General features: G+C 37.6%; 1 protein-coding gene across 5 annotated transcripts in view; it reads right to left on the bottom strand.

Annotated features, from left to right (window-relative positions):
- LOC127953340 (NACHT, LRR and PYD domains-containing protein 3-like) overlaps window positions 1–24116 on the bottom strand; it is a 70836-nt gene that overhangs the window by 33181 nt on the left and 13539 nt on the right. For 2 of the 5 annotated variants that reach the window (XM_052552504.1, XM_052552505.1), the window contains exons 4-7: window positions 19105–21042; window positions 17755–17925; window positions 17232–17405; window positions 7481–7651 (exon numbers count right to left, since the gene is read on the bottom strand). In XM_052552504.1, coding sequence (XP_052408464.1) covers window positions 7481–7651; window positions 17232–17405; window positions 17755–17925; window positions 19105–21042 — 2454 coding nt within the window. The remainder of the gene's footprint in view (window positions 1–7480; window positions 7652–17231; window positions 17406–17754; window positions 17926–19104; window positions 21043–24116) is intronic. The other 3 variants (XM_052552506.1, XM_052552507.1, XM_052552508.1) reach the window with 3 other exon arrangements.

The raw sequence follows: 24116 nt of genomic DNA, 5'->3' as shown, positions 1-24116 counted from the left end.
TTTAATTTTCTAAGACACTTTATGTTTGTAAAGGGCATATGTGAATAGGCGTCAACTATCATGAATACTAGTGTTATTTACGGTACACCTAAGAAGACAAAGGCCTTCATAATGAGCTGCATAATGAGCCTTTCAGTCAGGTGTGTGACTTGAGAGGGAAGAGTTACAAAGAATGTGAGGACAAAATAAATGTATATATTTTTATGTTTGTAGTTTATTTAGAATATATTTAATTATCCCACAAAATAATTTGAGATTCACTTGCAAGTGCAGTTAAACACTTTATTAGGAACAATCAAAGCTGACTTTCAAAGCTGAATTTTTTGCATTATTACTGCAGTCACGCAATCCTTCAGAAATCCTTCTAATATACTGATTTTCTACAAAAAAAAAAAAAATCCTAAAATCCAAAAACCCCAACATGTAGTGTTGTTATTATTGTTATTAATGTTGAAAAGAACTGATAAACTTTTATTCAGTTTTGATAAATTGAAAGAACAGCATTGTCTGTAACATTTATTGTATTAATCATTTTTATCATCACGCGTGTGCTAAAATAAAAGTTTTAATTTCTAAATATACTGACTCCAAGCTTTTGAATGGTATAGTGTATATTGTTAAACTTGGAGTAAAACTGGATGCTGAAAATGTAGCTTTGATCAAATACATTTTATTGTAAAATATATTAAAATAGAAAGCAGTTGTTTCAAATAGTAAAAATATTTCACAATATTACTGCTTTAGCAAACTGTTATCGACTGGTATTGTGTCAAGTTGAAAAACATGAATGAAAATCACATAACTAGCATTTCCGAAGTGTATATTGTTTATGAGCTCTTAACCCTTGTGGATTGTTCAAATTCACTACCCTTTCGAGTTGTATAACAGATTTATGCAAAAAAAGGGTTAAATCAAGCTCAGTCCTGATCAAAACTACCAAATGTTTTTAACTCCATAATTGTCAAGTACATAAATGATGTCACTGATTTTGGGGGGGGTCACAAAATGACTTATTTTCAATATAAAATTAATTGTGGCTGGATTTTGTTGGGATTTTGGGCATGTCAAAGATTAGTAGCAATATTGGCTTTGATGCATTTTTAGTTTTTGTGCAGCATTAGATTTAAATATGTAATATGTAATTTTGTGTGTTTTTTCCCAAATCAGTGACATCATTTATGAACTTGGTAATTAAAAAGTTAAAATCTTGGAATTTAAAAAAAAAATGTTTGGTAAGTTTTGATCAGGATTGAGGTTGATTAATAGATTTATGCAAAAAAAAAAAAAAAAAAAAAGAAAAAAAAATATATATATATATTTATCTGATACATTTTTTTTTTATCGCATTTTTACAGCAGTTTAATTTAGTGGATGTTTTCATCCACAAACATCCCGAACTGGTAGTGAATTTGCCCACAGTGTACCATTGAGTTTTTGAAAATTTCTAAGCATTTTCCCCAAATATGGGTCAAAATAAGGTTTGTCACCAAAAATCATTCCATTAGCTCAAACACAGAGAAAGTTGTGGCCAAAGTAAGACTCAACTTTACCCCCTAGTGGACGAAAATGTCCCCAACAACGCACAAGGGTTAAATAAACTAAATTACTCCTTACTTACTGACTTACTCCTGTTTATGATTTCTGTTGGATTAAGCACTTAATTATTTTTTCTGAGGAAATCCAAAACTGAAATCCTGAGGTAATCCTCAGAGCATCTTCTAGGGGTGAAATATGTCTTATTCCTCTCAGTGCGTGGCAAACAGTAAAATAACAGAAAAAAATTTGAACAGTATCACTGCTTTGTTTTCTGTGGTATGGGCATTTACATGCCGTGCACTTCACATGGAACATTATAATCTCAATAGCGTGTTCAGCGCGTGGGCGTCGTATCATTAGATATAATGAAGGGAGACGTGAAAGGCTGACATTGCGTTTTTTTCATATGGATTATTTTATCACAGAATATTTGTTTTTGGTAGCACTTGCTTAGTTTAAAAGTAGACATGTCAAGCTTTCTATTGATATATCTCTCATGTCTCTTTATTGAGTATTCACTGCTGCAGACAGCACACCTTGTTTGTTATCTTTATTTAATAAATGCACAAAGTTTTGTTGTTACTATTTGTGGATACAAATAAAAGTAGACCCTTTACAAATTTGATTGATGCATTGCTCTTATCTGTACGATCAAACCTGAAAGTGTAATTTAAGTTATTTTCAGGGTTATCAGGAGAAGATGCCTCATAATGCGTATACGTGGGTTCCAGAGGTTTAAGACTTCCGGTTGAGCATGTGAGTAAGACAAACGTGGATTAAGTTCCTTCTTTTCCAATAACTAAGTTTACTAACGTAGCCAGAAAGTATTTATGGTTCCTAAAAGGCAAGCCCAGCGCCAGAGAAGAGAATCCACACTTTTGCCGCATGCTTCTATCGTGCTCGTAACTTTTTTCTAACAAAGACATTTAAAACAGTTTCATCGTTTAGTCACATTCATTTTTATTTAATTTTTTTTAAACATTGTTAGATCGTGATGAATGAGTGATAGGCTTGATGAAATTTAAAGTGAGCACTCTTTGCATGCTGTATACAATAATATATTCTGAATTTAAATAAAAATTGTGTATTCAATGATTGACAAATGGCCACGTACAACACAGAGAAAGCTAACTACTACAATATATAGAAAAAGATAACAGCAACCGATCTGGTCCAAATGCAGTATTTAGGTAAGGAAACCGTTATTATTTGTATTGGGTGCCATGTCAAATCATGCACACCTGCTTGCTTTTCTGTTTAATTTAACAATGTTTTTGTGAACACATAATATACTTTATTAACAAATAATTGTAACACTTTACAATAATGTTCGTTTAGTTAATGATAGTTAATGTATTCATGTGTATTAAGGGGTTAATTACTGTAAAGTCATATCTAAATAATGTATATCGAGCATTATCGTTCAACCCATAACCCATATAGGCCCTAGTTATTGTCTTTTCAGAGTTATAAGTCGAGCATTGAATGACACATCAATGACACACAAGGAGCAAACCAGATAGCAGCAACTCACCTGAGGTGGTAATTTCCTTGCACACCAAACAGACGTTTGATAGGATAGAATAGTAATAAATGTATCCATGATATTAATCCATCCCCAAAGCCGAACTCCTTAGGCACCATAATTAATATATATGTATGGTGCCTAAGGAGTTCGGCTTTGGGGATGGATTAATATCATGGATACATTTATTATATGTTGAGCCTCAAGCATACATATATATTAACCATGTTATTTTTGATTATTTTACTTTTGTTACTCCTCTATCTCCCTTAATTTTTGTCATAGCTATTGGGACTCTCTCAATAATGTTTAGAACACTTCCTGTATTTCAGGGAATAATCCAAAAGAGAACTGAACTTACGCGGACCAGCTTGATACTTTATTACTGATCCAATCTGCATCTAATCCCAAGATAATATGCCTAGTCGATGAATTTAGTAAATTCTCTGGGAATAAACTGAACCTACAAAAGAGTGAATGTCTAAGCATAAATCAATCTAGCTATAAAATAAAATAGACTGACATTCTTTTTCACATGAATTATTGAAATATTGAAAAATTGAAATTCAGCTGGTGTGCCAGGAGGGCCACCAGATGACACTGTCTTTTTGTGAGTGTTGTGTGTTATTTGGTGCCATGTGCTCTCTCCTGTCTATTTTCTGACCCCACCCATCTTGTTACATCATTACTGTTTTAGTTGCCACACCTGTCTCTCCCTCGTTAGGTTCCCTATTTATTCTCCTGGTGTCTGTAACCCTGTGCTGATCTGTTGTTTTCCATCGTGGTGTTATGTCTGTTTGAAGTACATTTTCTAGTCTGCCTGTTTGTCCCCCTCGGGATGGTTTTTGATAGTTTTGTTTCATTTTTTTATTAAAAGGACCATTCTGCCTGCATTTGAGTCTTCGCCCCTTTCGCACCATGACAGAACAGATCAGCCAACTTGAAGACTCGGCGGCAATGGGAATTTTTTTATAACCGGCTGCCAGACAACAGAGGCTCCAGACCCTGGCCAATGGGCCACATCCCTGCCCACAAGACAATCGCCCCTTTGGGCTGTATGCGGAAGATCTCTTCTATACGGGCCAGGGGCTTTGGCTTGAGGTAAGCACCCTCATCCACCTGTTTCTAGCAGGCCTGGATGAGCCTGTCAACAGGGAGGAGCTGGGGGTGCTGGATATGTGGTCCTACTGGGAGATGGTCGACCACATCATCAATTTGAGGGAGGTGGAACAGCTGGATGGTGCCCCCCTCCCAGTCTGGAGAACCTCAGAACCTCCTCAGGTCGTGCCGGCTACTTCCAGGTTCTTAGGGTAATTCTCTGGGCATCTCGGGCTTAGACGCAGCGTGAAGGATCCTCCACTGATGTCGGTGAGGGAGGCAATGGCTGCTCACAATCCACCCAGGGCAGCAGGATCTGCTCACAGTTCCCCTGAGGTGGTGGTGTCTGCTCGCGATGCCCCCGAGGCGGCGGCCGTTCAGAGGAGGCAGCGTCCGCTCAGGATCTCCACGTCTCTGCGGAACTTCATATTTTTTTTGCATACCATTTTAACGGATTCCAGGAGCGTTGCATCTGCAGCAGTGCAGCGATCGTTTACGTACTGTGTAGCGAACTGCAAACGAGTCATATGTGAAAGCACATTAAGTCTGTGCTGCACAACATACGTAACGCACACGGACTGCACACACACTGCAGACGGAGTATGTGTGAAACAGGCGTGAGCAGGGCCGTAGCTGGGGTCAGAAATTGTTTAATTTGTATGTTTGTTTATTTTTATTTATTTGTGCTATTTACACAATGTTTAAGTTTTTTTTTTCAAGTTTGTAGGTGTCAAGGTACAGAAACCAAATAATTAAATGTAAAATAGCACTGGATAGTCTTAAATGAAATATACAATCAAACCTACATTTATTCAGACACCTTCAACATTTCTCACATTATTACAGTTTTGCTATACAGATCAAAAATTATACCTGGTGTCTGAATGATTTTTGGTTTGACTGTTAAAACTACAAAGTAATTCAGTCAAGAGCAGTGAGTGATTTTCATTTTCATTTTCTTGGATTAACATTACAGCAGCCAGTAGCTAAATTAGGCACGGTCACTTTAAGAGACGATGAACGCATCCAATATAATACACATCACATTTTTTTCCTCAACTGTTTACTTCCACTTAAGAAATAACTGACAGTTTTTTCGAACATCCTTTCCAAGGTGGATATTTTGACATATTTTGTATGTATTTGTCGCTACAAGAGCAAAAATAAGCAAATTCGGTGTTCAAGTGTTTTGAGCCCTGAACAACAGAACACCGCAAATACGGAATTGGGCTCTTTCGCATCTTTTTGTTTATTCAAACTCCGATTTGTATTTGTTAGTTCAGGTGCAGGAGGGATTTCGAGGAGAACTTCGCAGAAGAGAGCTCGGTTCAGTGTCACTGTCTGTGATACGCGGCTCTCTCTCTCTCTGCGTCACCGAACACAGTGCGCGAGTAACAGCTACTCTGTTCAGCTTTTCAGCTTCTTGTGTTTGGATGCTTTAATGTTTGAATCGACAAGCGGTAAGGCTTAATAACACGTGAAAAAAATATAATAAGCTTTCGTGACTATGCGCAGCAGTGGCCCGTCAACTGTCCTGAACATCTTTTTAGGTTGCCTCAACCAGTCAGTTATATAAAATATCAAGGTGAAAGTCATCATAGCTTGCTTAGTATAGACCCAGCTCCCAAACCAACTTTGAGAATAGATTAACGGCGATATTTTTTTTAATCACCCAATAAGAGTCTCACGTTAACGCCGATAACGGCCCACCACTAATATATTTTATATATATTTTATATATATATATATTTTATATATATATATATATATATATATATATATATATATATATATACACACACACATACATACACATACTGTACACACACACACAGTTGCAATAAAAATTACTCAACCCCTCAGACACTGCCGTACTTTACAAATACAAGCTTTTCTGAAGATCCAGGACAAAATAAAAATTGCATCTGTAACAGTTCACTGGCATATTAAAAGTGATAGTCAATATATAATGTAAACTTTTTGAGTAATAAGACTTATATATATATATATATATATATTTCTGCTATGTCATAATTATTCAACCCCTATTCAACATTGCTGTTTTTAAATCACTTAATAGCATGGTGGGGAACAAAACACAATTAAGCCTTTAGAAACTCTATTAAAAACAGAATTAGCTTGAGCTGTTACACATACTGTACATACAGTTAGAACATGCATGTGCTCAAGTTGAGTAACAGAGATCTCACAAAAGCTAAAGAGAATAAATATTGTATTACTTTAGAAAGGCTAAGTCTATATGAAGATTTCGAAGACTTTAAAAGTTCCTAGAGACACAGTTCTTAGCCTTAGCTTAAAGTGTGTTGTACCAGAAAACATTTGAGGGTGTTGAAGAAAAAGCGCAATATCATAAAATGTTTCATCAGAGCTTGATTTGCAAGATGACCCGAAAAGGAGGAAAACCTTTTCAATCCAGCGTGTAAGAAGAACACTAGACAAGTATGGCCTACATGTTGTGACATCTTGATGAATACCACTCTTGAGAAGAACAAAAGGAAGACTTAAACTTGATAAAATTAATTTGTGTAGACCTGTGGAGCTCTGGAGGAATGTTTTATGGAGTGATGTGACCAAACTGGAACTTTTTGGACCTATGGATCAGCGGTATGTCTGCTGCAAAAAAGGCAAAGCTCATAAGCAGAAGAACACCATCTCCATCGTCAAATTTGGATGTGGATAAGTCCTGTTATGGGGTTTCTTAACTGTAGCAGTAAGTGGAAATCATGACTGTATGAAGGACATCATGGATCCTTTGAAGTATCAGGCCATTTTGACAAGAATTGTGATGACTTTGATGCAAAGACTGCAGCTGATGATCAATAGACTTTCCTGCAGGACAGTCATCCCAAAGTACACATCCAAATCTACTTCTGCTTGGTTCAGGGATCAGTCATGGAATGTTCTTGAGTGGCCTGTTCGGTCTCCAGAATTTAATTCTCATTCAAAAAATAAGAGGTTGATTTTAAAGAAAGCAGTGGTGAATGAGAAAACCAAAAATTATCAGTGATCTGGAAGCTTTTTTCAGGCAATGAATGGGCCAAGACTGTAGTAGAGAGGTGACAGAAGCTTCTAAGCACTTACGGACAGCGTTTATTGGTCATTTTAGAGAATAAAAGATTCTGCACAAAGTTTGAGTTTGAATAATTTTGAACATAAATGTTTAGAGCAAATTTGAATTTCATCATGATTCTGTGTTCCATTCTCAGAATCACTCAAATGGGTATTAACAAACTTTCTCTAATACTTAACTGATGCCTTTGTTTAATTGTTTTCATAAAAACTTCAGTGTGAAAGCCAAACCTCAGTATGTTGAGTTGACAGTTTGAACTCTTCAGTCCAGCAGAGAGCAGCTCCACTCCTGAATCCTGCAGATGATTGTTACTCAGGTCCAGCTCTCTCAGGGAGTTTGATGATTGTAAAACAGAAGCAACAGTTTCACAGCACTGATCAGTGAGCTTGCAGTCAGCCAATCTAAAGAGTATAATGAGAAATAATTAAATTACATACATGATGTATAGCTAGAAATTGATGTTTGAGAGCATTTGATGCATTGTCTCTTGTTTCTGATAAGAAGGTGTCTGCATAATACATGAATGTAAAGGTTACATCCCAATATTGTATGAAATAAATTATAACTTCATGTGTGGAGTAACTGATTATTTATTAATCACCACATTATCATCATTTTCTCATTCTTTTTTATTAATGTCTTTCAATAGATCTTGACCATAAAACACTCATGAATTAGAAAACATGTAAAACAACCTTTAAAGTATATACATACAAAAACACAAGAAAGAAGATTAACTATGGAGAAAAATAACGCCTTAAAATTATTAGTGCATTTAATGCACTTGCCCAGCCCCAGACCTATGTGGATCATCTGCCATTTCATACAGTCGACTGATGACTTATGAGGCAGAGCAACAACTTACTGCATAATGGAGCCTAGAGAATATCCCTAAAATTCAAGATATGGGGCAAAATGCCCCTGTTTGAAATGTTGTCTCATATTTACATCACATAGTTAAGAAGTGCAAATGTGATACTCATTTATACAACAGTTCATTAAGAAGTTAATAGTGTTATTTTAGACACAATGTTGACTGTTTTGCTCAATTTTGCCAACCAAAATATAAAGACAAATCAGAACTGTTCATCCCTGAGCAACCCATTGCAGCATTTCATTTCTTAATCCACGTTTTGAATGAATTGGGTGAACCATTTGGCGCATTGATCCATTGGCCATAGTCGCATTGGATTTTTTCAAACACACAGAACACACAGTTCAGTCTGTTGCACAGCCAGCACCAGCGATGCACTGATGAGGGGCGGCTGAGGGGGCAATGACATAGCACAAAGTAAAAGAAAAAAAAAAACATATGTGTCCCAATCACGTATTTGTCGGACAGATATTATTACAACTATTAGAATACAGTGTTCACACAGATAGATATCTGGCTGGATATGTAAATTTGATCAGTCAAAATGTTTACTTTCGGTTAACGGTTAAATGGTCAATTTGAGCATCCCTAACTGGCATATAAACATAATATAACATACAAAATTAATAAAGTTTAAGCCACACAAAGTCAACATGTTGGTATTTCTTGCTCTGATTCTGCCATAAAATAAAAGTTTATTGATCTTTGAAAAGGTGTACCTGCGTTATTATGCCATTATCATTATATTAGTTGAAACTGGTCTTAGAACGACAATATTATCATTTATCGTGATAATTTCTTGGACAATTTATCGTCCAGCAAAATTTGTTATTGTGACAGGCCTAACCAGAAATACTTAATTGTGTCTGCTTTACAATGAAAGACATGCTCATTGCAATCGATTCCCTGACATAGGCTAATAACATCCATTGCGACCCATTTAACAGACGCATCATTTTAAGTTAGAACAACTTGAAAAGCAACAAACAATAACAATACAGCGAAATAATTAAACTACGATCTGCAGGGACAGTGTTTTCTCTACTTCCTGTTGGCCTTCTGTAGCTAATCGTAGCTCCGTGTAGCGGTTTTTTTTTATTTATCTTACTATTACTCTATGTTTTTTTTAAGTGATAAATATAACTTAATTCACACCATATTTCTGATATTATCGATCAATCGTATCAGATTAATTTTGATCGTTCACTTTTATTTTATATCCGTGAGTGCAGTACACCTGCAAAGCGTTAGCACTCGTTAGCTTGTCATTAGTTTTTCATTCGAACTGCTGTTTTCTTTTGTCCTCTCCTCTCTCTCTCGCTCCAGTTTTTCACAAGTTCATCAAACAACCGCAGTAAGAATATTTCATCAAGCACGGTGAGTAATGGCTTCTCCTGCTATTGTTATTTGCACCTCTTGCCACATGTACAGTTTATCCATCTCTGTTGCAGATGAGGGATTCACATGTGATAAATGCAGGGAAATAGTTAGGCTGACAGAGAAGATTTCAGAATTAGAGACACGCATCCAAACTTTAACCCTCTGGAGTCTAAGGGTATTTTTGGGGCCTGGAGAAGTTTTGTCATGCCCTGATATTTGTGCTTTTTTCAGTTTCTTATAAATATCTAAATGGGTAAAGTCTAATATCACTGTAATCAGCACAAACTGGGCTATAATAATATGTGAAATGCATGCATGTACATAATTGTATTTTTGAGAAAAAATTTTTTTATGCATGGTTAGTGAAAAACTAAAAATGTTAAATCACTTGAATAAGGCCATAAAACACATACATAACATTGGTTCCCGGGATTGTTGAGAACTGGAGCTTGTAGCCTAGAATTTTTCTTTCCAAATTATGTGAAAATCATTTTGTTTACTCACTCAAAGAAACCCATATATTGATTTACATTTTCTAAGACACTTTTTGTTGGTAAAAGTCATATGTGAGTAGGCGTCAACTATCATGAATATCATTGTGATTTACACCTGAGAAGACAAAGCCCTGCATAATTAGCTGCATAATGAGCCATTCAGCTGTGCCACTGTGAGTGAGGAGTTACAAGAAAGAATGTGAGAACAAAATAAAAGTATATAATTTTATGTTTGTAGTTTATTAAGAATATATTTAATTATCCCACAACATAATTTAATATCCACTTGGGGGAGCAGTTAAACACTTTATTTGGAACAATCAAAGCTGACTTTCAAACAAATTTTTTTGGCATCCTTACTCCAGTCACACAATCCTTCAGAAATCCTTTTAACAATCTTATTTTCTACCAAAAAAAAAAAAAAAACATTTATTATTATCATCATTATTATTTTTTATCATTATTAATGTTGAAAAGAGCTGAGAATATTTTTCAGGTTTTTTTAGGGGGAATAAATTGAATTAACTGCATTGTTTTTACATTTGTTAGAGTTATCTCTATGTGTTGCATTTATATTATTTACATCAAGCTTTTGAATGGTATAGTATTGTATATTGTTATTAAAACTTCATAATGTTTCATTGGTTATACATTTAGTCAGGAATTATAGTTTGGAAAAAGTATTTGGAAAAAGTAACTAGTAAAATGTTTACACGTTATGTGAAAACTAGTACAAGAATATAAATAAATAAAAAGAGACTTACTCATGTTTATGATCTCTGCTGAATAAAGTGCTTCATTCTTTTTTCTGAGGAAATCCATTTCTCAAATCCTCAACCACATCACATCTTTTTGGGGTGAATTATGTCTTATTCCTCTCATTGCGAAGCAAACAGTAAAATAAAATAAAAACTTGAAGAACAGTCTTGCTGCTTTTCTTCTGTGTGGGCGTATTCAAGCCGCGCGCTTCAGTTTGAATCTGAATAGCGCGTTAAGCGCGGGGGCGTGGTCACATTAGATATAATGAAGAGAGACGTGAAAATAAGACATTGCGTTGTTTTCATATGGATTACTTTATCACAGAATATTTGTTTTCGGCAGCACTTGTTTAGTTTAAAAGTAGACATGTCAAGCTTTCAATAGTTCATTTTAATGACGTGCTTGTACATGACGATCAGCGGAGACAAAGGCTGCAGACAGCGCACCTTGTTTGTTATCTTTATTTTATAAGTGCACAAAGTTTTTTTGTTATTATGTCTGTATCCAAAAAAACTAGACCCTTTACAGATTCGATTGATGTATTGCTCTTATCTGTACGATTAAAACTGAGAGTGTAATTTAAGTTATTTTCGGGGTTATCAGGAGAAAATGACTCAAAACGCATATATGCGTTAATCGACTCGAAAGGGTTAATTGAGGACAGTAAGAATGTTAGGGCTCTAGATACGACTTTGGATGCGTCTAGCTCAGGGATTCCTGTACATTGTCCAGTTCCGGAAGAGCCCCTGCAGCAGGGCAACTGGGTGACAGTGAGGCAGCGTCAAAACACCGCTCTTCTGTTCCGATCAAAACATTAAACAGGTTCTCCCCACTCAGTGATGCACCAACAGAGAAACCTGATGAAAGTGCTCTAGTTATTGGTGATTCTATTGTATGGAACGTGAATATAGAGACACCAGCCACCATAGTCAAATGTTTACCGGGAGCCAGAGCGCCTTTCATCTTGGCAAATTTAAAAGTGCTGGCTAATGTGAAACGTAAATACAGTAAGATTGTTATTCATGCTGGCACTAATGATGTTCGACTTCGCCAGTTGGAGATCACTAAAAATAACTTTAAAGAGGTGTGTGAACTTGCAAGCACGATGTCAGACACTGTAATATGCTCTGGTCCCCTGCCAGCTTACCGTGGTGACAAGATGCATAGCAGATTGTCATCACTCAATGGCTGGATGTTTAAGTGGTGCCCACAGAATAACATAGGTTTCATAGACAATTGGAAGAGCTTTTGGGGCAGACCTGACCTGTTGAAAAGAGATGGTCTTCATCCCTCCTGAGGTGGCACCACTCTTCTCTCTAGAAATATGGCAAATAGTCTTAGTGTTTATACGTGACTAACTGGGGCCCAGGTCAGGAAGCAGACAGTCTGGCTAAACCGACCGTCTGCTAGCTGCCTCACGTCACAGAGGTCAGCTAATTCTCAGCACATAGAGACTCTTCCACCTAGATATCACACTATAGAGACTGTGTCTGATCCCCGAACTAGAAAATACAAAAAAACTTCCAAACCAAGTTAAGATTAACAATTTAATTGAATTTCAACAAATAAAAAACAGATGCAATATGGATAAACAAATGATAAAGCTTGGTTTATTTTATATCAGATCACTTTCTACGAAAACACTTTTTCTAAATAATATGATCACTAATCATAATATAGATGTGCTCTGTTTGACAGAAACCTGGCTAAAACCTGATGATTACATTATTTTAAATGAGTCCACCCCCCAAGATTACTGTTATAAACATGAGCCGCGTCTAAAAGGCAAAGGGGGAGGTGTTGCTTCAATTTATAACAACGTTTTCAGGATTTATCAGAGGGCAGGCTTCAAGTATAACTCGTTTGAAGTAATGGTGCTTCATTGAACATTATCCAGAGAAACAAATGTTAATGTTAAATCAACTGTTATGTTTGTACTGGCTACTGTATACAGGCCACCAGGGCACCATGCAGACTTTATTAAAGAGTTTGGTGATTTTACATCGGAGTTAGTTCTGGCTGCAGATAAAGTTTTAATAGTTGGTGATTTTAACATCCATGTTGATAATGAAAAAGATGCATTGGGATCAGCATTTATAGACATTCTGAACTCTATTGGGGTTAGACAACACATTTCAGGACCTACTCATTGTCGAAATCATACTTTAGATTTAATACTGTCATATGGAATTGATGTTGTTAAGTGATGATATCTCAAATTATTATTTAGTTCTGTGCAAACTTCATATAGCCAAAATTGTAAATTCTACTTCTTTTTACAAGTATGGAAGAACCATCACTTCTACCACAAAAGATTGCTTTTTAAGTTATCTTCCTGATGTATCCAAATTCCTTAGCATATTCAAAACCTCAGAACAACTTGATGATGTAACAGAAACTATGGACTCTCTCTTTTCTAGCACTTTAAATACAGTTGCTCCTTTACGCTTAAGGAAGGTTAAGGAAAACAGTTTGACACCATGGTATAATGAGCATACTCGCACCCTAAAGAGAGCAGCCGGAAAAAATGGAGCGCAGCTGGAGGAAAAAAAACTAGAGGTATTTTGTATTGCTTGGTGGGAAAGTAACCTATCCTATAGAAAAGCATTAAAAACTGCTAGATTTGATTACTTTTCTTCTCTTTTAGAAAAAACAAAACAAAAACATAACCCCAGGTATTTATTCAATACAGTGGCTAAATGAACGAAAAATAAAGCCTCAACAAGTGTTGACATTTCCCAACACCACAGCAGTAATTACTTTATGAACTACTTTACTTCTAAAATCGATACTATTAGAGATAAAATTGCAACCATTCAGCCGTCATAGCCGTTATAGACCAATCTCGAATCTCCCTTTTCTGTCCAAGATACTAGAAAAGGTGGTATCCTTACAATTATATTCCTTCTAAGAGAAAAATGGTATATGTGAGGATTTCCAGTCAGGATTTAGACCGTATCATAGTACTGAGACTGCTCTCCTTAGAGTTACAAATGATCTGCTCTTATCATCTGATCGTGGGTGTATCTCTCTATTAGTTTTATTGGATCTTAGTGCTGTGTTTGACACAAATGACCATGACATTCTTTTGCATAGACTTGAAGACTTTGTTGGCATTAATGGAAGTTCATTAGCATGGTTTAAATTGTACTTATATGACCCCCATCAGTTCGTAGCAGTGAATGAAGATGTATCATATCGATCACGAGTGCAGTATGGAGTACCTCAGGGCTCAGTACTAGGGCTGCTACTCTTCACGGTTTGAATGTTACCCTTGGGAGATATCATCAGGAAACATGGTGTAAGCTTTCAATGATATGCTGATGATACTCAGCTCTATATTTCTTTGCGGCCTGGTGAAACACACCAATTTGAAAAACTAATGGAATGCATAGTCAATATAAAAAACTGGATGACGAGTAATTTCTTACTGCTAAATTCAGAAAAAACTGAGGTGTTAATTATTGAACCTAAAAACTCTGCTTGTAATAACCTAGAACACTGTCTAAGACTTGATGGCTGCTCTGTCACTTCTTCGTCATCAGTTAGGAACCTAGGTGTGCTATTTGATCGCAATCTTTCCTTATAAAGCCACGTTTCTAGCATTTGTAAAACTGCATTTTTCCATCTCAAAAATATACCTAAATTACGGCCTATGCTCTCAATGTCAAATGCAGAAATGCTAATCCATGTATTTATGACCTCAAGGTTAGATTATTTTAATGCTTTATTGGGTGGTTGTTCTGCACGGTTAGTAAACAAACTACAGCTAGTCCAAAATGCAGCAGCAAGAGTTCTTACTAGAACCAGGAAGTATGACCATATTAGCCAGGTCCTGTCAACACTGCACTGGCTCCCTATCAAACATCGTATAGATTTTAAAATATTGCTTATTACTTATAAAGCCCTGAATGGTTTAGCACCTCAGTATTTGAATGAGCTCCTTTTACATTATACTCCTCTACGTCCGCTACGTTCTCAAAACTCAGGCAATTAGATAATACCTAGAATATCAAAATCAACTGCGGGTGGCAGAACCTTTTCCTATTTGGCACCTAAACTCTGGAATAACTTACCTAACATTTTTCGGGAGGCAGACACACTCTTGCAGTTTAAATCTAGATTAAAGACCCATCTCTTTAACCTGGCTTACACATAACATACTAATATGCTTTTAATATCCAAATGCGTTAAAGGGTTTTTAGGCTGCATTAATTAGATAAATCAGATCCGGAAACACTTCCCATAACACCCTATGTACTTGCTACATCATTAGAAGAATGGCATCCATGCTAATATTTGTCTGTTTCTCTCTTATTCCGAGGTCACCGTAGCCACCAGATCCAGTCTGTATCCAGATCAGAGGGTCACTGCAGTCACCCGGATCCAGTACGTATCCAGACCAGATGGTGGATCAACACCTAGAAAGGACCTCTACAGCCCTGAAAGACAGCGGAGACCACGACAACTAGAGCCCCAGATACAGATCCCCTTAAAAGACCTTGTCTCAGAGGACCACCAGGACAAGACCACAGGAAACAGATGATTCTTCTGCACAATCTGACTTTGCTGCAGCCTGGAATTGAACTGCTGGTTTCGCCTGGTCAGAGGAGAACTGGCCCCCCAACTGAGCCTGGTTTCTCCCAAGGTTTTTTTCTCCATTCTGTCACTGATGGAGTTTCGGTTCCTTGCCGCTGTCGCCTCTGACTTGCTTAGTTGGGGTCACTTCATCTACAGCGATATCGTTGACTTCATTGCAAATAAATGCACAGACACTATTTGACTGAACAGAGATGACATCACTGAATTCAATGATGAACTGCCTTTAACTATCATTTTGCATTATTGACATGCTGTTTTCCTAATGAATGTTGTTCAGTTGCTTTGACGCAATGTATTTTGTTTAAAGCACTATATAAATAAAGGTGACTTGACTTGACGATCATCTAGCCATCTATTAAAGAGCCAGTAAGATGAAAATTCTAATCTTCCTATCACTGTTTATAAATCCTGTACAACAGGTTTAAATCCATCCAAGGTTAAAAAAACATTTTCATTTTGTCAAAATATCATTTTAAAATGAAGCTGTTCAAAAGATTCAGTTTCCTTAAACCCCACCTTTCGGTAGCATACTGTGTTCTGATTGGTCAACTGACATAGTCAGTTTTGATTGGTTGTTCCGCATACAACTTCACGGTAAATAATGCGTTAGCATCTTTTTGGGGTGAATTATGTCTTATTCCTCTCATCGCGAAGTAATTAAAAAACTTGAACCACACTTTAACTTTTTCTTCTGTGTGGGCGTTTTCAAGCCGCGCGCTTCATTTTGAAACTGAATAGCGCGTTCACAGCGGGAGCATGGTCCCATTAGATATAATGAAGGGAGACCTGAAAAACGGACATCGCGTTGTTTTCATATGGATTACTTTATCACAGAATACCTGTGATATTTTCGGCAGCACTTGTTTAGTTTTAAAGTAGACATGTCAAGCTTTCTATAGATATCTCTCTCATGTCTCTTCGTTGAGTATTCATGGAGTTACACTTCATTTTAATGACGTGTTTGTAAATGAAGATCAGCGCAGACAAAGGCTGCAGACAGCACACATACAAAAGGGATTTGTTGTACTGCTCTGGTATTATGGTAAAAAAGAATTTTAGCCATTGGTTCTTCTGATCTTCATTCTTTGGCAGTGAAAAATAAACAAACTTGCCTTTACAATTAAAAACACACAGTCTCCTCGACATGATGCTCTCACACCAACCAGAGTGTCTGTGTGGGGGGTGGGGCAGGTCAGAGCTTTGTTTCTCCCAAGACGGTAGGCGGAGATTATTATGCAAAGTGTTCTAGTGACGTACATAGAGATGGGTAAAAGATTTTAAATCTATAATGACTCGTTTCAGCGATTCAGAGTCGACTCCTTACTTTAGAAGCCAATAACTTTATAAATCCTGTACTTTTTGGTTTAATTACTTTGCACATTGTTTGCACTGATGGACAGCTACATCATACACTGTAATACAGGTAATTTTTGATTTCCCATCTGTGTGGCTCTTTAAACATAGAAAAAATATTTCATACTACTGCTTTCCTAGTTGCATCGTTTGTGCAGGAATTGTGTCAGAGTAACAATTAAAATGCAACTTTGTAAAGCGGACTGTCCTAAATTGTTGCTATAGTAAATCAGATTAATGCTAGAAAGCTTATGCATTTGGCAACTATATTTTTTAAATAAACCATTAAATTTCATAATTAAAATCTATTTTCACACTCATCTTGAGCGAGGGGGCGGGATAGTTCGAGTGAGGGGGTGACTCTGAATTTTCTTTTCAGAGTAATTTCTCCAAATTTGATGCGCAATTTATTAATGTGCGATTTATTAATTGCACATCATGCAATTAATTAGATAAAAAAATGTAATCACTTACCAGTCCTAATATATATTACAATCTGAACTAAAGTGAAACACAAACCTCAGTATGTTGAGTTGACAGTTTGGACTCCTCAGTCCAGCACAGAGGTAGCCCACTCCTAAATCCTGCAGGTCATTGTGACTCAGGTCCAGCTCTCTCAGGGAGGAGTCTGATGATTGTAGAGTTGAAGCCAAAATCTCACAGAACTGATCACTGAGATTACAGCTGGACAATCTAAACAGTGTAATGAAAAATTATTCAATACATACATACTGTATAGATAGAAATTGATGTCTGAGAACATTGTCATTGTTTCCGATAAGAAGGTGTCATGAATGTAAAGATTTGTGAAGTTGAGTTCTTTCATGACCTGACTTGCTTTCGCCAATACATCTACAGACATCCTGCTGCACATATACAACAGAATTACACAAACCTTTTAATTATGGCCACAGTATCATACTGTTTTATTCATGTATTTTAATAGTTAGCTTTCAATATGCTAGCTGCACATTTAAAACTCAAATATATATAATCTCACCTTAATTTTAATTCAAATCTGAATTGGTGTAAAAAGCCAAACCTCAGTATGTTGAGTTGACAGTTTGGACTCTTCAGTCCAGCAGAGAGCAGCTCCACTCCTGAATCCTGCAGATGATTGTTACTAAGGTCCAGCTCTCTAAGGGAGTTTGATGTTTGGAAAACTGAAGCCACAATTTCACAGTGTTGATCAGTGAGATCACAGCCTGTTAATCTGAAAACAGGGAGGAGGTTTTGATGAACAGGTGTATCCATGAGATCGCAAGACTGTAAGATTTTCTTGTGTAGCAGACCCTATGTGTCAATAAATATTATATGATTATACGATTCAGATAATATCATCAGACAGTGCAAATGTGCCCTTGTTTTGGCTCTCTATGGAGTTGCATAGTCTGGGTTTTACTTAAATATTTTAAATGATTAATTTGGATAGATTTTTTTTTTAATAAATGTAAATATTTACTGGCAAGTTCACTGAAATTCAGCACTTCAGCTGAAATAAATATTTAGAGAATCATAAGAAAAGGCTGGAAAAACTTTAAGAATGAAAGAGCAGACTTGGCCAAGATGCACAGAATGCCCAAAAGCACTGTAATTTTAACTTCAAAGTCTGCATAAACCAGAAATTGTTATTGTCTTCCCTATTGTGACACACCAGAGTGAAACAGCTTTTCAAATTAGAAAAAATTGGGACTTAGTTTTGTCCTTTTGGGAACTGATTTGATTTTTAGATCATTGTTAATTATTGATTAATGTGAACGTTTCATGAGTGGCATGTTGCTGGAGAGGAAGGACTGAAAGTCGTCTGGCTATTGGACGACCTTATTGTCCGATTTAGGAATACCAACTAAATCAGTTCAAAAACAAGATCATACTGTAGCAACTTAAACTGTAAAAACGAAACCACTGAGTTTTGCTGAACAAAACTGACAATAGTCTAGTACTTACAAAGCAGGAAGGTAAAGCAAAAAAAGCATCTCTGCATTTTAGTCAGCAAATTGATTGATTGCTTCATCTTCCTTACAAAACACAGCAGCAAAATATTTATATTGGACCTTTATCTGCATAAATTATATGCCAAAAATATTGTGCTCCCCCATTCTGTAATAAAATATTTTTTTATTAATTAATTTATTCACATTAACAGCTGCCTTACAATAGTATTAGTTTTACCCACATAACCATTGGTTATGTTTACAAAGTGTGCACATTTTTTAAAAACCTTTTTAAAATATATATTTTTAATAAAATATATTTTTTGTATTTACTAGGTAAAGAATAAAAAACAGCACTTAACTGCAATAATTCACATTGTATGCTTGCAAACAAACCCAGAATATCATATTCACCACCATCAATTGTATCTACTGCATGTTTGTATTTTCACACTTACACAGCTTTTCTGCAGTTCCTCACAGCAGGTAACAGTCTCCATCTCCCATCTTTTGATTTGGTGGTGAATTTTTTAAGATCAAACTCATCCAGTGCCTCCTCTGACATCAGGATTATGTTTGCCAAAGTTGAGCATTGTGCAAGAGTAAGACTTTTACTTATATTTCCAGAATTTAAAAACGACTGCATTTTTTCAACAACTGAGTTATCCTTCATCTCAATCAAGCAGTGTGACAGATTTATCCATCTGTCAGGACTGACATTGTTTTTCTGACCTCGTTTGAGGTTTTGGGTTATTTTCTTGATGCCCTCTGGGTTGTTCTCTGTGTAAATCAATACATCCTGTAAGAGTCTCTGATTGGTCTCCAGCGAGATCCCATGAAGAAACCGAAGGAAGAGATCCAGGTGTCCATTTTTACTCTTTAAGGCTTTATTCATTGCTTCCTTCAGAAACACATCCAGAGGAATATTCTCACACTGAGTTCTGGACTTTCCTGTCAGGAACATCTTCAGAACCTCACTGTTCTTGTGTAAATAGCAGAAAAACACATACAGTGCTGCAAAAAACTCCTGAAAGCTCAGATGTACAAAGCTGTAAACCTTCCTGCGATAAATCACAGATTCCTCCCTAAAGATCTCAGTGCAAATCCCAGAATACACTGAGGCGTCAGTGACGTCTATGCCGCTCTCTCTCAGGTCCTCCTCATAAAACATCACATTGCCCTTCATCAGCTGATTGAAAGCCAGTTCAGCAAGTTTCACAATCACTTCTCTGTTCGCCTGCAGGAGGTTCTCTGGATCTCTCTCTTCATACTTCTGGTTCCTCATATTTGTTTGAATGATAAGGAAGTAGATGTACATTTCAGTCAGAGTTTGAGGGATTTCTGCACTGAGATCTTGTTTCAGGATGTTTTGAAGCACAGTGGATGAGATCCAGCAGAAGACGGGGATGTGACACATGATGTGGAGGCTTCTTGCTCTTCTGATGTGTGAGATGATTCTGTTGGCTTGATGCTCGTCACTGATTCTCTTCCTGAAATATTCCTCCTTCTGAGGGTCATTGAATCCCTGAATCTCTGTCACACGGTTGATGTAGTTGGAGGGGATCTGATTGGCTGCTGCTGGTCTGGTGGTGATCCAGATGAGAGCAGAGGGAAGCAGATCTCCTCTCAGGAGGTTTGACATCAACTCACCCACTGATGAAGTCTCAGTCACATCAGAAACTTTCTGAACATCTGAAAACAAAAGTGTGATTCTACTTTCATCCAGACCGTCAAAGATGAACACAACTTTACATTCATCATAAATCTTTGAGTCCAGATCTTGAAGTTCAGGATGAAAGTCAATCAGAAGTCTGTAAAGACTGTACTGATGATCTTTAATCAAGTTCAGTTCTCTAAATGGAAGCACAAACATGAAATCTACATCCTGATTGGCTTTTCCCTCGGCCCAGTCCAGAATGAACTTCTGCACAGAGACGGTTTTTCCAATTCCAGCGATGCCTTTAGTAAGAACAATCTTTATTGTGTCTTTCTTCTCTCTTCTCTTCTCCTCATCTCCTGGTTCAGGTAAAGGATTAAAGATGTCATTGCAGTTGACTGGAGTGTCTTGGAGTGTCCTGTAACTTTTCTCCATCTGTAGCACTTCATGTTCTTCATTCACTCCTTCACTCTCTCCCTCTATGATGTACAGCTGTGTGTAAATCCTGTTCAGAAGGGTTTGATTCTCTTGTAGTTTGACTCCCTCAAATAAGCTCTCATACTTGTTCTTCATGTTGGTTTTGTGCTGGTCTTTGACTCTCTGCAGATCATCATGCTCTGGTTGATGAGAATCGAGCTGCAGATCTGCTTCTGTGTCATGATGACTGATGTGGTTCTGACTGGAGGAGGATGTGAAGGTCTGACAGGACACATATCTGATCTGGTCAGCTCTCCCAGCACTGAAAATACATTAAGATGAACAAAGACTCAAAAACAAACAGAAAATACCTTTACCAATATGGATAAAATATTTAAATGCATCCAAAACTAAATGAACTTATTTAAAACCCCATATCACAAGTGTAACACAAATTGTAAAACAATTTCTGTCTGTGGCGACTGGGGCGTGTTTTAGGCTGCCGCGGGAGAGAGAGTTGGGAGACAAGCAGTGAGTAAGTGGGTTAATTACAAATGATGAACACCTGTCTCTCGTTCCAGTGATTGGCATGGAGAAACCAGATAAAAAGGCCGGGAATGAGCTGGAGAGGAGAGAGAGACTGACTACTGCCTGGTGAAGTTGATTCTACCTGCTCTGGAGAAGACTTGTGAATTGTTTTATACAAAGTGTGCCATTTTGAGCACTGGTAGTGCTATATTTTGTTTATTTTTGTTAAATAAAAATCACCAGCAGCAGTCTATTCGACCCCGCCCTCTTCCTTCCTTCCGATCATTGACTTAACTACACTGTCAAAATTGAGTACATTACAAATGGAGTTTCATATATATAGATTATATATATAGATTACGAATGCCCAGCAATAATTTGAAGGCAAATAATGATATGCATTGTATTTAAATTATTACTGAAGAGTTGAATACTGTACACATGGTAAAACAATATATGTTTTATATGGTAAAGAGAACCCGTGCCTTCAGGCGCATCATTGCAAACCTCATTTTGATGCAGGTTATATAGACCACAAACAAATTGAAATCTTTGTCAAAAACATTTTTATTGCATGAATTTCATGTGAGAAGAAAAAAAAAATGAGGTACTGTTATACTGTTCCCTCTTGAAAACGGTCTCTCGACATGGCGTTAATGCCTTGGGGACTCCCTTCCTTCCTAACCTACCTGAAATCCTATTGCAAAACGCCATTGAAGTTGCAACTCTCACTGGCCAATGCCAGCCAAGACGGCAAATGAGGGCAGGGGCTCGCCACTATATATTGTGTCGTGTTGGCGGCATAACCTCAGAATTTTCCTCTTTCATTATCCTACGGAGACAGCTGTTGAGAAGACGCAAGAAGATGGATTTCCCTCTTGGCTTTCCAGCATGTCAAAAGTTTGCACGCTGTGTTCGGGACCTATCGAGGCCCCGGACCCCTGCGAAATCTGCATCCGTTGCCTGGGTCTCGCCCATGCTGAGGCAGCACTCGGGTCAGGCTGCCAACACTGCGAAGAATTCTCAGTGCGGGTGCTTAGGGCCCAGAAGAATATCGGGCTTCGGATGGCGGCAGTATGGCCTCCACGCTTAAGGTTTACATTGCAGCTATCTCAGCTTTTCACGCTGCTGTTGACGGGCGCTCAGGTGGAAAAAACTATCTAGTGATCAGATTTTTCAGAGGCGCGAGAAGACTAAAACCCTCCCGCCCCCCTACAATGCCATACTGGGATCTGGCTCTGGTGCTGGGAGCGATAGCCCTCCCGTCAATCGAGCCACTTCAGTCTGTCGGCTTGAAGGAGCTCACACTTAAAACCACGCTGCTGCTCACCCTTGCTTCGTGCAAGCACGTGGGGGATTTGCAGGCGCTCTCTGTGAATGCGGACTGTATGCAGTTTGGACCAGGTGATTGTAACGTCACGCTCAAGCCAAAATTTGGCTATATGCCAAAATCGCTCTCGACACCATTTAGAATGCAAGTGGTGGCTCTTTCTGCCTTATTTCGAGAATCTGAGACTTCATTGGACGAAGCCTTCACCAGATTCTACAACTTGGACATCCAGTCATTAGCCTCACAGGTCCTATCGGTGATTACGACCCGTGGTTCTTCCTGTAACCACTAGCCGTTTGACGGCACTGGTGGTTTCAACCAGGTCCTGTAGAAAGAGGTTCAGACTGTAATGCCTCATACGGTCATTCCCTATGTGTGCCCAGCCTTCTTTTCTAATGGTTGTTGCACTGTTTTGCTATACGCTTGTATGTGAGTTCACAGGACTGTGTCATATTTGTATAGCGATGGGGCTGCATCTCTCTCAGACATCTGTCGTCAGACATGATTTTTAAGTAACCTGATTGGATCCACACACGGGAATCTATATCCAATCCTTGGAGGCATGTCGCAGGGTCGTATCTGATTGGCTGGGGATTAATTTTTGTGTATACAAGAATTATTTATGGTTGCTCCGCCGTGGCTGAGCCTTTTTATTCGCTGTTCCCACGGCGTTGTTCTATACAGTCCCCAAGGTGTTAACGCCATTTCAAGAGACCGTTCTAGAGAGGGAACGTCTCCGCTTACTGTCGTAACCTCGGTTTCCTTTGCTTTCTTGGGTTGTCACTTTTGTGAAAAAAAAAAATCCTGTTTGATTTGAGTGACAAGAGTTCATTGAATCGATTGTAAAATCGATTTTGCATGACTAAAGTTTTATACGGCAAACACCAAATATAGGTAAATCCACGGACAACAGGCAGGAGGAATGTAAAGATTCAATATATTGGTAAAGACCAATATTTCTGATGATTTATCGGCGTGAAGTTACGTGCACTTTGACAAACAGGAGTGCAATATTTTCGAAAAACAATAAGCAAAGTGGACTGCCATAATGCAAAACATTTACTGCAGGCTTCAACATGGCTGTGTTTACGATTCAATTTAAAAAAAAAAACACAAAAAAAAAAAAAAAAAAACACAAAAAGGCGATTTTCTTGCTCTGTCAAAAAAATTTTTTTTAGAATATTCGTCGAATGTAAAATAAAAATCCACATTTGAATGCGCATTCGAATTTTAGGTGTGCATTAAGGAAGCTGCCTTATGAGCCCCGGTACGTGTTCCATTCCATCTCGCCGCACGCACAGCTGTGTCTACACAACTTTCAAAGGCAGACAAGCTCAACATGCAGTATCCACTGTGTCATCTTTCACCTCGTGTATGCGCACCGTCCGAAGTATACTTGATCTTTATCAGTGGCGCACGAGATGCAATGACAATGTATGTGCCATTGCATTATAAGGTTATGTTAGCCTATCCAGTTGAAGCCACTAAAAAAAAATCTGTATGCATGACACTGTCTGAATAACGGCAGAATTCACATT

Source organism: Carassius gibelio, chromosome B3 (genome assembly GCF_023724105.1).
Source record: "Carassius gibelio isolate Cgi1373 ecotype wild population from Czech Republic chromosome B3, carGib1.2-hapl.c, whole genome shotgun sequence".
Classification (NCBI taxonomy): domain Eukaryota; kingdom Metazoa; phylum Chordata; class Actinopteri; order Cypriniformes; family Cyprinidae; genus Carassius; species Carassius gibelio.
This window is presented reverse-complemented; position numbering and strand designations above follow the sequence as displayed.